General features: G+C 42.2%; 1 protein-coding gene across 3 annotated transcripts in view; it reads right to left on the reverse strand.

Moving 5' to 3' along the window:
• The window catches only part of Nid2 (nidogen 2), a 61234-nt gene that overhangs the window by 26188 nt on the left and 15617 nt on the right, over positions 1-19429 (reverse strand). For all 3 annotated transcript variants that reach the window (XM_046461276.2, XM_046461274.2, XM_046461275.2), the window contains exons 5-8: positions 10038-10187; positions 9412-9657; positions 7695-7895; positions 5553-5783 (exon numbers count right to left, since the gene is read on the reverse strand). In XM_046461276.2, coding sequence (XP_046317232.1) covers positions 5553-5783; positions 7695-7895; positions 9412-9657; positions 10038-10187 — 828 coding nt within the window. The remainder of the gene's footprint in view (positions 1-5552; positions 5784-7694; positions 7896-9411; positions 9658-10037; positions 10188-19429) is intronic.

The raw sequence follows: 19429 nt of genomic DNA on the forward strand, positions 1-19429 counted from the left end.
TTTCTCCATTTTGGGGAGAAGATTCTGTACAAAATCCTGGCATCCCTTGCCAAAAGGGAAGGTCGTCTTCAATAATGTTTAAATTTGCTGCTTAACCTTCTTATTCAGTACTTACCAGCATTAAACTTTCACCATGGAACATTCCAACAAAGATTAGTCAATTCACCAGCCTACTAGGCATTAAGGGAGGGTAGAGGAGGTAGCTCCAAGGTGACTTGCATACTTGGACAGGATATACTATTGCACTTGAAATTGAGGAGGAAACGACCATAATTATATGATACTGACTTAAAGTGTACCTCACTGTCAGGAACTGTTACATAATTTAGAGTCCAGTGCAAGTGAAAACGCAGAGCCCCCTGTTTAAAAATTAAGAATTTCAGCAATAGAACATTATACAAAGCATGGAACTCTTCTGAATCTAAACCCTGTGCTTTACCAGCCCTCAAATCCTCATGACTTCTAAAAAATATATTTTTGTTTTTGCAGTGCCAGGGATTGAATCCAGGGCCTCTGGCATGCCAGGCAAGCATTCTATTACTCAGTTACACTCCTAGCACCCTAAATAGTTTAAGAATACATTTCTAAAACAATTGCACTATTAATTTTTTACAGCTTGCTGGCTTTTCTCCTATCAACATTACAACAGCAGTATCCTCCCTAAGCCATTTCATATTTCACCTTCACCTTCCTAAACTGTGCAACTCTGGCAGAAGATCTGGAACTAACTTACTCATTTAATCAAGAGGGGAAGAGCGGTTTCCTTAAAGGAACAATCCGTTCAGCTTCAGTGCACAGTCCTCTGCCCAAGGTCTCTTCAGCTCACTGAAAGGACCCCTGGGGAGGAAGGACAGGAAGCATTCCTGGTCCTGTTCTATGACACTACAAACAACAGCCAACTCCACTTGAAGTTCTAACAATTATGGGGTATGGTCTGGTGGTTGGGAAGACAGCAAGGGCTGCCAGCTCCCTTTACTCACTGGGAAAGACACAGTAATTCTCATCTAAACCCTGGGAAACCACGCAGCTCCCACATCAGGTGCGGGCAGCTGTCTGGTTTTATATCATTCCAGCTGGCTGGCAGCTCCCTCTGGAGAAAGCAAAAGACTTTAAGATACTACTATGCACTGAGGAGTGGGGGGAGAAAAAAGTGTTTTGTTGTTTTTTTCCTTTGTTCTTTCTCCCCACTCCCCCACCCCATTTTATTATGTCATTTAGAATGACAGTATTGCTGTGAGTGCATGAAAGAGGGTTCAAACAAACACAAAGGGTCTAAAAACACACATTGCCAGGCTGGGTTTGGCTCAGCAGTAGAGCGCTTGCCTAGCATGTGTTCGATTCTCAGCACCTCATATAAATAAATAAAATAAAGGTCCACTGACAACTTAAAAAATTCTTTTAAAAAACACACACATTGTCTCTTTTCAAATTTGGTCCAAATTATGAGGCAGTTGCAAAGTCAGTGGTGTCCATGAGGAGCGGCAGGACCATGAGGGGTAAGAGCGTGGGCCATGGACCTACAGCTTGCATTTAAGTCCCAGATCACTTCTTACCAGCTAGGACTTCAAATTACTTCATCTCTACATCAGTTTCACTATCTGTGAAATGCAATAATAACATTAACAACTTCCTGTTGGGTAGGCTTGTCGCAGGGACGAGTTAATTCACAGCAGGTACTTAGAAGAGTACTTGGCACTCTATTAATTGTTGCTTTTGTTTGACTTGGGTGGAAGGGAAAATCATAAAACTCAAAGGACAAATTAGCAACTTGGGAAGTGTGCTGGTTTTTTTATGACCATTGCTTATTCCACATGGTATTTCTCTAGGAAAAAGAGACCCAGGAATATATCTTTTCAGAATCTGAATGGGACTGTCACCTGGAAGGAACTTCCACCAGTGGCTGTTTTTACAGATCCAAGGCATACCCCAGTGAAGGGCAGAAATGGACATCTAAGGGTGAGGAATGTTTTCCTCAGCAGTTTTTACTCATCTCTCTGAGAAATCTGGAACAGCAATCTTTCCTTCTTGATTTATGTGTTCCCCTGAAATCAACAGGGAATTTTCACTTATTAATACACTACCTACCATCTCCCCTCTCTTCCCTTCATAAACTGAACTTCTATCTCCCCTGCCCCCAGTGTGTGTTAGCATCCACATATCAGAGAGAATATTTGGCCTTTGTTTTTGGGGGATTGGCTTATTTCACTTAGCATGATAGTTTCTAGATCCACTCATTTACCAGCAGAAGTCAAAAAGTCATTCTTTTTATGGCTGAGTAATATTCCATTGTGTATATATACACCACATTTTCTTCATCCATTTCTCTGTTCAGGGGAACCTAGGTTGGTTCCATAGCTTAGCTATTGTGAATACTGGCACCAAAACAGACATGAAAACCAATGGAACAGAATAGAAGACACAGAGACAAATCCATATAAATATAGTTACCTCATACTAGACAAAGGTGCCATAATCATGCATTGGAGAAATGATAGCTTCTTCCCATGGGGCTGGGAAAACTGGAAATCCATATGTAGCAGAATGGAATTTAATCCCTATCTCTCACCCTGCACAAAACTCAACTCAAAGTAGACCAAGGACCTAGAAATTAGACCAGAGACTCTGCACCTACTAGAAAGAAAAATAGGCCAAACTCTCTATCATGTAGGTTTAGGAACCAATTTCCTCAACAAGACTCCTAAAGTACAGGAAGTAAAAACAAGAATCAATAAATGGGATGGCATCAAACTAAAAAGATTATTCACAGCAAAGGAAACAATTAAAAATATGAAGAGCGAGCCTACATAATGGGAGAAAATTTTTGCCACCTACACCTCAGATAACAAACACATTAATCTCCAGAATATATAAAGAACTCAAAAAACTTACACACAAAAAAACCCAAATAACCTAGTATCCACTAATATTTGAGAACCACTATTTTCAAGTTTTGTTTCCACAACTGAATACAATTCACATGCCATGCAATTCACCCACTTAAAGTGCACTAATAAATGACTTTCAGTATATATTCAAAACCATTATGACTAATTATTAGGACATTTTCATCACCTCAAAAACAAACCTTGAACCTTTTAACACATTAATTCCCTATCCTTCCATTATCCTCCACCCTGAGCAACCTTTAATCTACTTTCTGTCTCTGGTCTTGCCTGCTCTGAATAGTCTATATAAATGGAATCATACAAAATGCTGTCCTTTGTGACTGGCTTCCTTCACTTAGCATGAGGTTTTCAAAGTTCATTCATGTTGAAGGACACATAAGTACTTAATTTTTTTTGTGGCTGAAAACTATCCTATTGTACGCACCAAAGACTTTATTTTGTTTGCTTTCATCAGTTGACAGACATTTTAGGTTGCTTCTACCTTTGGGCTATTATGATAATGATGCCATGGATATTTCTGCACCAGTTTTTGTGAGCACAGAGTTGTCATTTCTCTTAGGCACATAACTAGGAGTGGAATTGCTCTGTCAAATGGTAACTCTGGTTTAACTTTGAGAAACTGCTCTTCTGTTTTCCACAGCAGCTGCACCATTTTACACACAGCAGCAGCAGTGAATGAGGGTTCCAATTTCTCCATATCCTCACCAACACTTTTTTTTTAAAGCTATCCCTGTGATGTAAAGTAATATCTCACTGTGGTTTTGAACTGCATTTCCCTGATGGCTAATGATGTTGAACATCTTTTCATGTTCTTATTAGATATTTGTGTATCATTTTTTAGAGAATATCTTTCCAGATCCTTTGTCTATCTTTTCATTCAATTTCTTTTAATTGTTGAGTTGTAACAGTACTTCATATACTTTAGAACAAGTCTTTTATTAAACATCATTAAAAAAGAATATTTTTATAGCAGTGGGATTTGCCCTAGGGTTTCAAATATTTTATCCCATTCCACAGCTATATTTTCACATTGTTGATAATGTCTTTTGAAGCACAAATTTTTAAAATCTTCATGACACCTATTTGTTTTTCCTCTTGTTGCTTGTGCTTTTAGTGCCATTTCTAAGAAATCATTGCCAAATTCAAGATCACAAAAATTTACCCCCATGTTTTCTTCTAAAAGTTTTAGCTCCTACAGTTAGGTCTTTGGCCCATTTTGAGTTGATTTTTTAATATGCTATGAGGTCCAATTTTGTTCTTTTGCATGTGGATAGTAAATTGTCTCAACATCATCTATTAAAAAGACTTATTTCCCCATTGAACTGTTTTGACACTCTTGTTGAAACACCAACTGGCTGAAAATATGAGCATTTACATCTGGATTCTCAATTTTATTCCATTAATCAATGTGTCTGTTCATATGCCAGACGCACACTGTCTTGATTACTCTAAGTTTCAAAATTGAGAAGTCTGAGTCCTCCAACACCATGCTTCAAGATTTTGGCTATTCTGGTTGCTTGAACTTCAATATGAATTTTAGAATCAGTTTGTCAACCTCTGCAAAGCAGCCAGCTGAAATACTGATAGGGACTGTGTTGAATCAATAGAACAATTCGGGAAGTACTGTCATATTTATAATAGTAAGTCTTCCAATTAATGAACAGAGAACATAGTCCCACTTTTTTGGGGTCTTATTTTTTTTCCAAAAAAAAAAATTATGTTTCAATGGACAAGTCTCACACTTCTTTAAAAAAAAAAAAAAGAAAAAAGACTTAATTCCTGAGTATTTTATTTTTTAAAATGAAATTTCTTAATTGCATTTTCAATTTGCTCCGTATTATAACAGAATCACAATTTTTTTTTTGTAGGTTGTTCTTGTGCATTGCAGCATTGCTGAATTTATTTGTTCTAATAGGGGTTTTTTAAGTGAATTCCTTCGGTTTTGTACATAAAGGATCATGTCATCTGAGAATAGAGATAATTTTACTACTAATAATTTTCTTCTACCTTTCCAATTTAGATGTCTTTTATCTCATGATCTTGCCTAACTGTCCTGGCTAGAACTTCCAGTAGCATGTTGAGCAGACAGGGAGAGGGCAGGGCCTCCTTGTCTCACTCCTGATCTTAGGGGGAAAATTCCAGTCTTTCACTGTGAAGCACAGTGTTACTGTGAGTTCTTCACACATGAGGTTCCATTTCATTTTTCCAGGTCCTGGTTTGGTTTGGTGAAATCCTCGAGGCTTTAGCTAAAATGTCCCTTCCTGGGGGAACCTCCCTGCCCTTCTAGACTAGGCCCTCTGCATTTGTCACAGTGGTAATCAGTGCTCACCAGCATCAGTCTCCCTCCTAACTTGCCTCCCTCTTCCCCATGCCCAGGCATACCCCACCATGGGCATGTACTGTTTGCGTTGCTACAAACCAGGCTCAGGTACTGTCCTGTTTCCTGAGCGTGGCCGGGACCTTGTTCTGCAGGTTCCATTTCTGCCCACCTCCACCTCAAGGACAGGGACCCAGCTTGATTCGTCCTCACACCCAGCACTGCACACAGACTCTGGCACTCCCAAACTCTTACTAATCTCTGAATTGTTCTGAGAATTCTCAAGAAGGCTAGAACTTTGGCCCAGCGTTACAAATGAGAAACCTTACCTTCCACAGGGCCAATCTGATTGGTCACAGCAAATCTAAGCACTCCTTCATCTTCACTGTACAAAGCAAAAACCCGGTCCACAGTCAGCTGCTGGGTGGTGGGGGTGGCCTGGTGTCTGGGGGCGTGCCTGCACACCTGGTAAGTGAGGTTCTGGTGGACACGGTAAGACCCCGTTTGGTTGATTGCACCGTAAGTGAGAGAGTAGTCTCTGGAACTTGTGGAGGTCATAGCTGCAACAGACATTTTATAGGCAAACAGGTAAAAATTTTTAAATATTAAATACAGAGATTTTCATGGAGGTAGATTTTTCTATGTTGTTTGTTTGTTTTTTCATCTAATTCCTCAGCACTTCCCTTGGGAATGCCTTGAGTTTATATGGGAGACTTGCAAGGGTAGCCCAAGAACCAGAGTGGATACGAAGCCACAGTGCTGAGAGGGAGGAGGCACTACAGTTGTTGCCACGGTGTATAAGGAAGAGACGATGCTATGTGCCAGCCCTGCGAGGTGGGCACTACCATTGTGTGAGCAGAGACTGGTAGAAGTGAAGTAGGTAGCCTGAGAAGCAGGGCTGAGAAGTGGCAGAACTGGAACTGGAACTCTAGACCATCTGGCTCTCTGCCCCAAGATTTGAACCAGCCCATCCCATACATTGTGCAGAGGTGACAGCTGCCAGTGACTTGCACTTAAGTCTGCAGGGTTTCAGGGAAAGGAAACGGTGGTTTCCTCTCAGTCTGGGAGTCGGGCCCAGGGCAGTCATCTGGCCTTTGGCTATTCTGAACACAGGCCAGGTCGCTGCTTCCCATTCTCTTCCCTACATCTTCTGTCCAGCTTCCAGCTCTCACACCATAGGAGAAACCAGGGCCAGGGGAGGAGCAGCTCAAGCCAAACCACTGTGCTGCCAAACAGCCACCTATGGCTGCCACAGTTTCTTGCTCATGGGTAATGATTTACAGAGTATGTTGCACCTCACACAATTTATCAGCCAATTAGTCAACCGTGTAAGGTGGACAGAAAAAGATATTTTTATTCTGATGCTAAAGATGAGACAATAGGGCTGAGGTAGAGCACTTGTCTAGCATAGGCAAAGCCCTGGGTTCAATCCCTAGTACAAAGAAGAAAGATAAAAGAGGCTCTCATGTTAAGTGATCTTTCCCACAGGTTATAAAAGGCAAGCCCAGGATGTGAATTTGTAATTTCTGACTCCAAATCTTTCATTAGCTTTATAATACTCTATAGCATCTTTCTGTAGCTTTTAAAGCAGACTAAAATCATGAGCTAAAACAAGGTTACAGGACAAATTCTAATAATATATACATATATATTTATATATATATATATATGTGTGTGTTTAATATATATATATATGTATATATATATATATATATATATATATATATAGAGAGAGAGAGAGAGAGAGAGAGAGAAAGAGAGAATTTTTTAATATTTATTTTTTTAGTTTTTAGTGGACACAACATCTTTATTTTATTTTTATGTGGTGCCGAGGATCAAACCCAGCGCCTGGGGCATGCCAGGTGAGCGCGTTACCACTTGAGCCACATCCCCAGCCCAACAAATTCTAATAATATTTTGTCATGCTCCAGAGAGTAAAATCTGTATATATTTACATCATCTCAGCCAGGTGTGGCGGAGCACCCCTGTAATCCCAGCAGCTTGGGAGGCTGAGATAGGAGGATCATGAGTTCAAAGCCAGCCTCAGCAATGGCAAGGTACTAAGCAACTCAGTGAGACCCTGTCTCTAAATAAAATACAAAATAGGGCTGGGGATATGGCTCAGTGGTTGAGTGCCCCTGAGTTCAATCCCTGGTACTGGAAAAAAAGAAGAAGAAGAAGAAGACTATATCTATATCATCCCTACCCACCGGCAGAGATAATGTTGGTATTAATTATCTTATTACTATTTGAAAGTACTGGGTGGGGAATTTGTGTATGATAGCTGGCACTCTGCTCACTTACACTATGTCATAATAAGAGTAACAAGAATAAAACTGGTATTGAGCTCATGTCATCTGCCACACACTGTTCTAGGACTTTCCATGTAGTTATACCTTTAATTTTCGTAACCATCCTGAGAGACAGGTACCAATCCCATTTTCTAAGAGGTGAGTACTGGCTATACATACCTGACTCTGAGTAATGGTAAATCTCTTTGTAGGGAGTAATATGGGCTGTGAAGTTTGCTGGGACATAGGGCACCTGTCCTTGGATGTGGGTCTTGATGCTCAGATAATTCTCCGTGTCCAGTCCCTCAGCAGTTTGAGTGATTCGAACCCTTTCCTCTCCTGGGTAGAAAGTAACTTCTGTGTCATGGATAAAGGTAGCACCTGGTGAGGAAAAGAATTCAGCAAAAAGGTTAATAAAAGCCTTGCTTAAATAACAGCCAGTACTGTCTGGGGCTGGGCCTCAAGCTTGGTGGTACAGCACTTGTCTAGGATGCATAATGTCCTAGGTTCGATCCCCAGCAATCCCAGCACATGTTTCCTCCTCCCAGCTTCTACTACTGTGGGAGATTGTGCCTAAAAAGATCACCTGATGTTCAGACTGAGTCCTATCAGCTATTTAACTCCTTAAGTTCCTCAAATGTTCAATCAACGTGTCTGATCTCATTACCGTGCACTGTTTCTCTTTATAGGAGCTTATATTCTGTGAGAAACAGACTCTTGGAAACCTCCTTGACCTATCCAAGGTTGCCAGAATTAGCAAAAATAAGCAAGGCAAAAACAAAACACAAACCCATAAACCAGATACCCAGTTAAATTTGAATTTCAGATAAACAATGAATATATCTTTTATACACACCACATGCAAATATTTGGGGTATACTTATACTTTAAAAATCATTGCTTATCTGACATTCAAATTTAACTTGGTGTGCTATATTTTATTTACTTTTGACCCAAGGTTATTCAAATATTGATTAACAGCAAGATCCTATAAACAGCCATTGAGCTCTGCTGCTGGAGGTGAAAAAAAACCAAAAAACTTCTCTCATCCTTTTACTTTACATGCAAAAAAGGAAACAAGTTTTTTTCAGGTGAAAAGACAAAAAGTCTCCCCCACACTTTGGCTATCAAAAGGACCAGCAGTCCTGGCATCTCCTGGGAGCTTGGTTAGAAAAGATATTGCAGACCCCACTACGGGCCTACTGAATCAGAATTTCCATGCCCACAAATCATCCAGGCAATTTGCAGGCAGATTAAAGTCTGAAAAGCACTGGTCTGCACCACTCTACGTAAGAAATGTAGAGATGTAAGAGGAGAAAAAGCAGCCTCTCCTCCATGAAGTAAAGTCATCTCCAGATGTCCTGTAGGTATATTGTTTTTGCATCTCCTTGACAGATCTGTATACAATAATGCAAACAAAACTTCACAAATGCACTCCAACAAATTGGGGCAAGAGGACACAAACACTCCAAAATGGAATCAGCCTATTTCTCAGAACAACTGGAGGAACATTTAGAAGTAATTGCTCTTTCAAAAATCAGCCCTAGATGGGCAGGGTAGCTGCACTGTAATCCCAGCTACTAGAGGCTGAGGCAGGAGGATCCCAAGTTTGAGGCCAGCCTTGGCAACTCAGTGAGACCCTGTCTCAAAATAAAAACAGTTGGATGTAGCTCAGCACTTGCCTAACATGTCTGAGATCCTGGGTTCAAGGCCCAATTCTACACACAGACACACAAATTCAGTTGTACAAAGCCAAACCATTCCCAACTATGGGCAGAACCACATATGTGGGTTCAACAATGAGAAAATCCCCTTTCCCTGTATAAAACCTCAAGGCGTTGCCCCTAGGAGCAACAGCACAAGGCAGTGCTATCAGCCCTCTCAGGGTGCCACTCACCTGTGAGGCTGAAGCCATTCTCAGAGCCTGGTTTTTCCAAGGCAAAGAGCCAGCCAAAGAGGCCTCCGATTGGTGTGAGGGGGAGAAGGGCCTGGGCTGCGGGCTGTGGGATGTGGCTGATGGCTGTGTAGGCTCTGCCGTCATTGCCCACAATGTAAGCATGCAGGTCCACGTCAGTGAAGTGCACAGGTGTTTGGCCCACGTGGAGGTGGCCACTCACCTTCCCGTTGACTCGATGAGGTGCCCCTAGAAGATGGTAAGCCTAATTAGCCCTGGCCTTCAGCCAAGTTCCAGAGGGGAGCACACAGACAAAACGATTCCACTGACCATTTTAATGATGCCCTAACCAGTCAATTATCCAATGATGAAAAGGTCCTGTCTGAGATCTCTTCTCCTAGCCTCCTGTCCCCTTTGGCTCTAAGGAGCTGGGGGCAAAGGGAGGAGGACATCTCTGGATAATTTCAAATTGGTATATCAGCCCACATGTCTTTGTTCCTCAAACATTCATTCATTGAGCACCGGCAAGTTGCTAGGTCCACAAAGCAGAGCTCACAGTGGTAGCTGGAAACTAGCAGGCAGCAGAACACACACAGACCAGGCCCCACCCCTGTGCCCCAGCCAATCACCTTCCGGAAGACAGTGCTTCCCATTTCCATAAAACCCGGACTGGCAGTGGCAGCAAAAGCCAGTAGCATAATCCGTGCAGAAGGCATGCTGGGAGCACCGTCCATGGTTGTGTTCACAGGTTTCCTTATTGGCAGAATTATATGTAAAGACTGAAAAATAAAACAAACTTGCATGAGGATGACAGCATTTCCAGCATTGTGCCTGCCAGAGTCATCAGGCCACAGCATCTGCTCCACAAAATCGGTTTGGATTATAATAAACAAATAGGTGTTTGATGTTTAAGAGACAGAAATAACACTGGACTCAAGGGAATTAACTTGTTTTGTCCTCTGACAAGAAGCGCAGCTTACTGCTGTCATCTGGGTCTTATTTCAAAGCAGGTGAACTAAGATGAGGCTGCCCCACTGAGGTCCAAGAGCAGAGAAATGAAGGGAAACCAGCAAGTGCACAGTTAGGTTGACCTTTATCAAAAAATGGTCAAATGCTAGCAACTTTGTATGGTTCAACCTAATAGTAATGGCCTGCTCAGGGGAATTACAGAGGTGAGGAGTTGAAGAATGTGATCTATGTCTGACTTTTCTTCTTCCAGGTAACCCTGAGCTTAAAAGTAACCTATAGCTGGTCTCACTTCCCAGAATTTGACTTTGAGAAAGAAGAGCCTTAAAGAATGTAGCTTAATTTTTCATATCTCTGTTTGTATATGAAGTGTGTAATAAGAATTGTAATGCATTCTGCTGTTATGTATTAAAAAATAAAAATCAATCAATAAATAAACAAAAGAAGAATGTAGCTTAAAGAAAGTGTGTGGGGAGAAGCGAGTAGAGGAGGGAGAAAGGAAGGGAATCCTGCTATTAAAACATTCTGCACCATTGCAGGGTTTGCTGTTTAGGGTAGAACACAAGAATGGTTTCCACGCAACAGTAGAGAGCTTGAGCTATGGTCACATTTTCTAGAATGCTAAGGTAATCTTGATGCTCCAGCCACTGTTGCTTGTTGCTCCCATCTCCCGTGTACTTCACCCATTAAAAAAAAAAAAAGTGTGGGGACTAGTTGCACAACAGTGAAACAGGGGACTTGGAGCAAACGTCATCGTCCATAAAGAAAATGGCCAATGTAATGGGATACAGCTGGAGGTAGGAGGAGCATTTCAAAGAAGGACACAAAGGTGCTTTCTCCCAGGACACTGGGGGATGTGCTCATCCCAAGCATGGCCACCAGGAGGTGAAGTAGCTGTATACCCCTCAGCCTCTGAGACCCCAGGAGATGGAGTGGATTGGAGACTCCAGAAGACCACTGATAAGGCAAGATTGGCATGAAGGTGTGAGACTCTGATGCTGTCATGGAGCTCCCAAAGAAGGCCACCCTACTCACAAATACATATCATTGTGCAGGAAACAAGAAGGGAAGGAAGAAATCAAAAGATCAATATTTACCCTGTATTTCATCAGAGAAGAGAACCAAACCAGAGGGAGAAGATACAGTACCATATATGTAACAACGTAGCCACAGACTTGTTTCAGCAAATAAAAATGTTAACAAAGTGAACATTTTAGTACTGATCAGATGACAGATACTCTTCCAAAACTTTCAGATTCATTTTCACAAGAGCCCTACACTCAGAGCCCTTTTAATTTTAGGGACAGGGTCTCCCTAAATTATCAAGGCTGACTTTGAAGTTTTGATCCTTCTGCCCCAGCCTCCCTAGTAGCTGGAATTACAGATGTGCACTACCACACCCTGCATAGGCATTGTTTCTAATCCCTGTTTTGCAAATAAAGAAACGGAGGCAAAGAGGATGAAAGAGACTCACTGAAAGTCACACGGGAAGTACACAGCAAAGGTGGATTGGAAGCCAGGAAGTCTGCTTTTGGAATTTTAACTGCGACTCTTTACCACCCTCCTTTGGGACATGGGTACATATATGGTGAGCCTAGGATAAGGAAGCAATTAGGTGTTTGGGGTTAGTCAGCATAGACTCCAATGGAGGAAGTTTTGAGTCAGACTCTACAAATCAGATTTAATGGTAGGAAGAGAAGATCATCCAGGTGCATATTTTTTTTAAAAAAGCACAGGCAAGGAGCAGTGAGAATAGCAATACCATCGGTTTCTGGACAGTACTCGAAAGCTGTTTACAAAAAAGCAGCAAGCTGAGGGGTTGGAGGTCAAATAGATAACCTTGATTCAAGTGGAAAATCTGATTAAGAACAGAGCAGGCCTGGAGTCAGTGACTCAAGATTTGCTACAAAGCCTTGATGATTTGGCTAAGAAATTCCAGCTTGATAAAAATATAGAATTAGGCATAACTCAGCTTTTCAAATAGGAAAATGACATGCATAACTACTTTCATGTTTAAAAAAGGAAAGTGACAAAATTCAAGACAAAAAAGAAGCAGAACAGATCATGATAAAAATATTATAGAGGTTGGAATACAGAAAATTATCATTGTCCACCATTGGTTTAAAAAAGGAAGGAGGACCATTTTGGATTAAAAGAAATGAATGTAACCTGGGTGTGTCAAAGTCTCAGGTTTTTCCAGCTCAGAAAGTCACAAGTAAGTGTAAAGCAGCTCCAAGTGTGTTCCCTGATAAGCTCTACCATCTTAGGTAGCTCTGCACAGACAATGGACTTGTGTTTTAGCGCTGTCCTCTCTAAAATCAGGATGACACCACCTTCCCCACACCTGTGTTGCCAGAAGTCACATTTTTTTTCTTACCATACTTCTAAGAACCAAGGCAAAAAGGCCATCTGATGCAAATGTAAAGGACAGGCATCTTCAGAAAATTCAGCTACATATACAACCAAGTTGTACACACTGTTTTGCAAATTAAGAAATGATGGATTTGTGTTATAGTCCCTCTGTTTCCATTAATTTTGTAAAGAATTGTTCTTTGGCCCAGTTCCTACTCTAAGACTAGATTATGAATCAAGTGGGTAGAAGAGAGAGTATAGATCCAAAGAGTTCAGTTAACTGAAAAAAAATTGATATAATCATAGCTTTTATGCAGGTAAAAAGAGAGTCACAGCAACACAGCCAGCAACTTAACATACACAATTATGCAAAGGTTTGTGAGTTTATGGGAAGCCACATTATATTTTTCTATCAAAAAATATCCCAAAAAAGGCTATCAATATAAGATTCAAACTCTTGCATGGGCTAACTAGTTAATGGCATGTTCACCTGAGAATCTTTTCAAATAGGTTTTTTTTTTTTAATAGAAAATTGTAATTTTAGGATGAAAATTACTGAGCCAAGCACACACACAGCCTTCCAGCCCCATTGCAGCCACAACAAAAAAAAGATGAGTTTGCTCCCCTTATAATGCCTCTTCCACACCAGTCTCCACACCCAGATGTACACACAGATCTACACACTCAACACTTAAAATGGCTGCTGTTAATTTAGGTGAAAGGCAAATGCCTCTTGCAATTTTCTTTCATTCATTCAATAACCAGAAAAATATCTATTGAACATTCCCTCTACACTTAGCTCCGGTATAGAAATCAGGGATAGAGCTGGGATCAAGGGAGACAAGAATCCCTGTTCTGAAGCTTATTTTCTCCTGGGCAGCAGTTAAGAACAAGTATGGCAGATGTGTTAAGAGCTGTATAGGGAAAGACAAGAGGGAGGGAGGGGGCGGGTGTGCTTCATTCTTTTAAATGACATGGACATTGAAAAAAGATGACCTTTGGGCAGAGATGTAGAGGGTGTGAGGGAGTGAGCCTCATGAACTCATGGGGCAGGGCACTCACCATATGGGCAGGAAGGCACCTGGCCAGAGAGGTAGCCTAGGCCTTCACCTTCATGTAGGGTCTCAGGAAGAATCTGGGCTTCAGGATGAGCAAGATGGGAAGCCACTGGAGGGTTCTAAGCAGAAGAGTGACATGATCCGACCTACAGTAAGTCGGGAATGGGATGGTGCCATGGTAGTTTAAGAAGGTACTAGCAGAGAACATGAGAAGGGACCAGATCTAGGATATTTTGAAGGTGGAACCTAAAGGGTTTGCTGAAGGACTGGATGTGGGGTGTGAGGAAAAGAGAGGGGGCAGTCCAGGACGACTGGAGTCTTGGTGTAGGAAACTAGAAGGTGGTGCTGCATTTCCTGTGGAGGGTAGGTTTGTGGGGATGAAGAGCTTTGGCAACAGCTGGGGACCTCAGGGAAATTCACTCCAGTCCTGACAGCAACTGACCCTCATCCTTGCACCCCTCAACCCTTCACAAGGAGAGCTGCATTCCTCTCAGTGGACTCCAGAGACCACGGCATCAGGATCACCTGAGATGTCTATTAAAAAAGCCGACTCTGAGCCCCACTTAGACCTACCAAGTCAAGTCTACAGGCTGATGCCAGGGATCTGCACTTTAACCCAGCCCAAAGAATCTAATGACGGCTTCTGGTGACCACATAGGATCCTCACAAGCTTCTCATTTCTGAGTTAACATGCTTAATGAGTTTGACCCAAATGCAGCTCCTGGGTGGGTGGAATGCAAGGAATTAACTTATGCTCATTCCTGGCCATCTATCTGATGTGGAGCTGGGTGCTTATGGCCCATTTGGGCCTTAAGCTACAAGAATACAATATGAAGATTTTTTTAGTGGAGGTAACACAGAAACACAATAGCCTGGTCCCTTTTACAGGTCCCTTCCCTGATGATGGGGGAGAATTGGAACCAGAAATGTGTACCCACACGTGCCAATCTTTCCAGAGCAAGAGAAGCCAGACTTCTGGCCAATGTGATATCTCAATTTCTATGGGAATTAGATTCAGAGAGGCAGTGTAGGATTGGAATTAAGATCTGGAGCCCAGAGAATGGTCCAATAGACACATCTAATACAAAGTGGCACTTTTTCCTTTCAGTGGCCACTTGCATGTGTCATTATTGTTGGGATGTATTTGCAAACCTTCTTCCTATTTTGGTAAGGAGATATTATCTCCATTTTTAAGATGAGAAAACAGAGGCCCACAGAGATCAGCAATCTTTTGGCTCTAAATCCCATGCTCTTTCCATTTTATACCAGCAGTGTTCACGTTCAGAATCACCGGGGGTATCTGGTTGTAAAATGCTGATTCTATTTCAGAAGGTGGAAGAAGGAGGGGAAAAAAGCAGTATTTCTAACCAGAGCCCAGGTAAATTAGATAGAGGGGACTATAATATTGACAAATATGTTTTTTATTCCATGGCTTTCTCTTCTGATCCCATGGGCTTCTGTCATGGGAAGTTGAGATGATACAGAGCTGAGCTGATGGCATCTCTGTACACAGCAGTGGGCTAAGGCTGCCAGGTTTGAATGAGCTCAATTTGTCACAGATTTGCCTACTGAGGCTTGAGAGTTGCTAAAGGAATCTTAACATGAGGATTTTTTAAAATCTCGCGTATTTTTTCCATTTGTTTTTTTTTTATACTCTTCTCATATCCTTTAATAGAAAGAAAAATGGGGTGGGGATACATAAGCGAAAAGAAACAAAGGCACTGCCAAAGTACTTGAGACTTGTCCTAATTGGGAATTTTTAACAAAAGTGGAAAGTTCTTCTCTGCTGCGCTGTTCTGACCCATCCTTCAATCTTCATTTTTTCAGCTGCACTTAAGCACTGGTGTTCAGCCCTTGGCCTGCCTGCCCTCCTCACTGAGGGCTCTGGCCCCACTGTGGGAGGTAGGCAGGCTCCATAGTGGACCAAGTTCATGGCCACAGGAGGACAGAGGGCTTCCGGCACTGGCTGCCTCCATGGTGGCTGGAGTGACTTACTTTTAACAACTCTTCACTGCCTTCTCAAGAAAAAGAATGAACACTTTCACTTCAGGACTGATTGATAGAAAGCCAGACTAGAAAAAAGAACCACATCCCACTTTATAAGGAAAAGCAGTGCCCTGCCTTCCCTTCCATGGTAGTTGATTTCTGATGCATGTGTTGGGTACAGTGATGCAGGTGGCAAACAGTGCTCAGGACCTTGCGGGCAGCAGTTTACATCAACTAGCATGACACTAACAGTCTCTGTCCACTTCTGGAGAAGGAACAGGATCCTTACCAAGAACTCTCTATATGTAGCTGTACTCACAGGTATAGGGCCTTCATCCCCAGGCCTCAGCAACCTGGAGATATACCAGGAACATAAGGTTTTTATGCCTGAAGGGCTGGCCTGGGAGCAGAGCCTGCTCAGGCTCATCCCAGGGTGGACATCCAGGGAGCAATATACTCCTGCAGCACCCACCACCCACCCTAAGGACAGAAGTAGAGTGAAACTTCAGGTCTTGGAAATCCTGCTCGGGCTGGGCTTTCCCAACATGGCTGCCATCCAAGTAGAAAGAAGATCCCCCATGGGGTGCCCCTCTCCTTTTGCCATACAGGCCAAGATTAAACTAAGCTTCTTATAGCAGCACCTCAGCAAGCTTAAGGACATCTAAGACCCCGGTAAATCAATCTGCTTCCTTGCTACTCCCAATGCAGGCAGTCCCTGGTCCTAGCTGGCTGAAGTCTTCTCTGGGGACTCCCACTTACTCCTTCCCTCTCTCTCCTCACCTCTCTTTTTCCCTCCCATTTCTACCTCTGTACCTCCACTCTTGTCATTCTTCTATCTAGAATGATTTCATACTTTATCTCTCTTTTATTTCAGACTCCCGAGGCCTGGCTAGAGAAGCTTCTCTTTCAGCAAACGTTCTCTGACTACAGTGACATCCACCTACCACCCATCCCTGGGGTACCCCACAGACTTCCCCCATTCTTCCTTGGAATCTCCATCGGCCTCTTACTAGGTGAGTCACTATGTATTCCCAACCTTCGCTTTCTGCCTCTGCAAGATGGAAAGGATTACCGAAACTACCTCAGAGGCCATTCTGAGGACTAACCAAGATAATACAATTGAAGCAAAGATCCCGCTTAGAGAACTGATGGGCACTCAATAAACACTCATGAAAACTTCCACTGGCACACAGTTCAGAGAAAAGTACATAGCAGGGACTCGGGTAATGTCTGGCTTGACAGCAAACAGCTGGAGCTCCCTGGAAGCAGACATCTCAGAGAAAGGACACATACAGCCACTGCTTTGCTAGTTCTCAAGTCTACAAAAATAGAACACTTGGGGCCAGAACCTGAGTGTGATGAGGACATTCTTTCCTGATGAAAACCTAATTTGAAAAGAATCTAGATTTCTGAATTTAAAGAAAAAAAATAGTTTGTAAAAAAGAGTCCCTAATGAGAAAAACAAATAAATAAAAAGACAAGAAATGTTTTCTGGGCCTTTAAATCTTAATTTCTTGGCTTGGCAAGATGACTGCTATAAGCTTAAAAGGGATACTAAAATTTATAGGGTGTGGAGCTTCCCAGACCCAATTTTAACTTTGGTAACTACTTAATGAGGTCTGTGTTATCTTCATTTTATAGTTGAGGGAAAACAAGGGTCAAACAGAGTCCATGTCTTGCCTGAAACCACACAGCAGAGGTAGAATCAAGTTCAAGTCCACCAGGCACTAAAACCCATGCACTTTTTACTTCATCTGCAGAAAAGGGCAGGCAGATGACACATGGCTGGTTCCTAGTTACAATATTCTAAGTGTCCCCATGTCCCCAGCTTCCAGAGTGAGTGCACCTCTACCTGATGCACCTCTGGGGCTCAATGTTTTATTAAACACACACACACGCACACACACACACAATTCCATGTTCCCTCACTTCCCATCTCTCCGTAAATTCCTTAAAAAAAAATGCTGGCTCTCTTTCAACACTTGCAAACTTCTAGTTATTATTTTCCCTAAATATCTCAGTGTATTACTCAGCATTTTTATTTGCATTTTGCCATTTCCAAACTCTCAGTGGTAGGCTACATTCAGCAGCTGACATAAGTCACAGTTCATGTCCCGCCAGTGTTAAGGTGAGTGCCTTCACTTTTCAATGGCAAATCTCCCACACTGTTCCTCCATCTCACAGCTCAAAGCAGCATGTGCCGCCCCTTCTTAGGTCTTTAACAGACAACTGCATGGGACTCTTCTCAGGGCAGGAAATCACAAACCACAAATGGAAAGCCTTTGAGGACTACATCTTTACCTCAAAACCCTTTTGTGAAAATCTTTGACACTTTGGCTTTAAATTTCCTTTAGAGAACTCATACTGAGAATTCTGGAGACTGTTCGAAATAGTTAAGGTTCTGAAGTCTTCCAATAAAACCTCCATTTTTAGCTTTACAGAAATGAGGTCCCTTAGACACAAATCAAGGCAAAGCTCTTGAATAAGCACTTTCTTCATTCTCTCCCATCCTCCACCCTATTTCCACTGTTTTTAATTTCCTAAAATTAGTAACAGTAGCCACCTTTTTTTTTTCAAGAAACACTTTTGGGATTTAATAATTAAACAAAACAAACAAACAACAAAAACACCAAAAATAAAAACTGTGTGCTTAGAATGATGATAAGGTGCTCAGGAGTTAGCTCGTACTTTATTCTCATCCTGAGTCTACAGAGCAGTAGATTGGTCCATTTTTCTGAATCACACCTTCCTTCAACAACTATTTAAGAAAAAGCATAAATCAGGAGATAGAGGGATAAAGAAGACAGTTCTTTCCTTCATGAAGCTTCGCATGCAAAAGTCACAAACAAACTAATTTCATGCCTCTGCTGTTGGATATGGGTAGCACGTTCCTAGAATCTAGTGTAGACACTAAGTACTTCACACCTATTATCTCATGTAATCCTCCCAATGAAGCTACAAGAAGCAGGAGATTTGGGTGTTATGCGAGTTGCCTGAGGCAGCCAGGATTCAAGTCTAACACCCATGCTCTTCCTCTATTGTTACACAATACCACATTAGTCACAAAATATTTTCTTCCCTCTTGAAATAAGCACTTTTCCAGGCAAAATCCTGCTGCCCAATGCCACAGCTGAACCTAGATGGGCATGTTTTTGTCATAATGAGGATGGAAAACAGAAAAGGTGAAAAAAAATGGAGGTGTAAAAGAAAGTGTCTGCCTCTGAGCTCTTTCCTCCTGGTAGAGGTCAGATGAGCTGTCCCTAGAACAAACGGAATAAATCTGTGGTCAGTTTCCCATTCACACCTTTACAGCCCTGACCAGGAAGAAAGAGCTGACAAGACAAGACTCCAATGGGAAGAAGAGGCTGTTGATGAAGCCCTGCCTCCTACTCCTTCCAGCTCCAGTCAGTGAATCATGAAATGAGGACAAGGCTCCAGGGAGGAGGACACCACAGCTGCACGGCCATGAACCAGAAATGACAGCAGACACAGGTGTGCCGCCATCTTCTCCCCCCATGGCTCTGCTCACCCACACATCACAAGTGTGTCTACCACCAAGGGGAGTGCAAGGATTGTCCCATAAATCTGGCCTGTGCATCAGAGCTAGCACCACCCGTGACTCAAAACCAAAGTGTTCAGCCCTCCTTCCCTGCTCTGCA

This window comes from Marmota monax, unplaced genomic scaffold, assembly GCF_021218885.2.
Source record: "Marmota monax isolate L192 unplaced genomic scaffold, Marmota_monax_Labrador192_F-V1.1 WCK01_AAM20220418_F8-fsc00001, whole genome shotgun sequence".
NCBI classification, from domain to species: Eukaryota; Metazoa; Chordata; class Mammalia; order Rodentia; family Sciuridae; genus Marmota; species Marmota monax.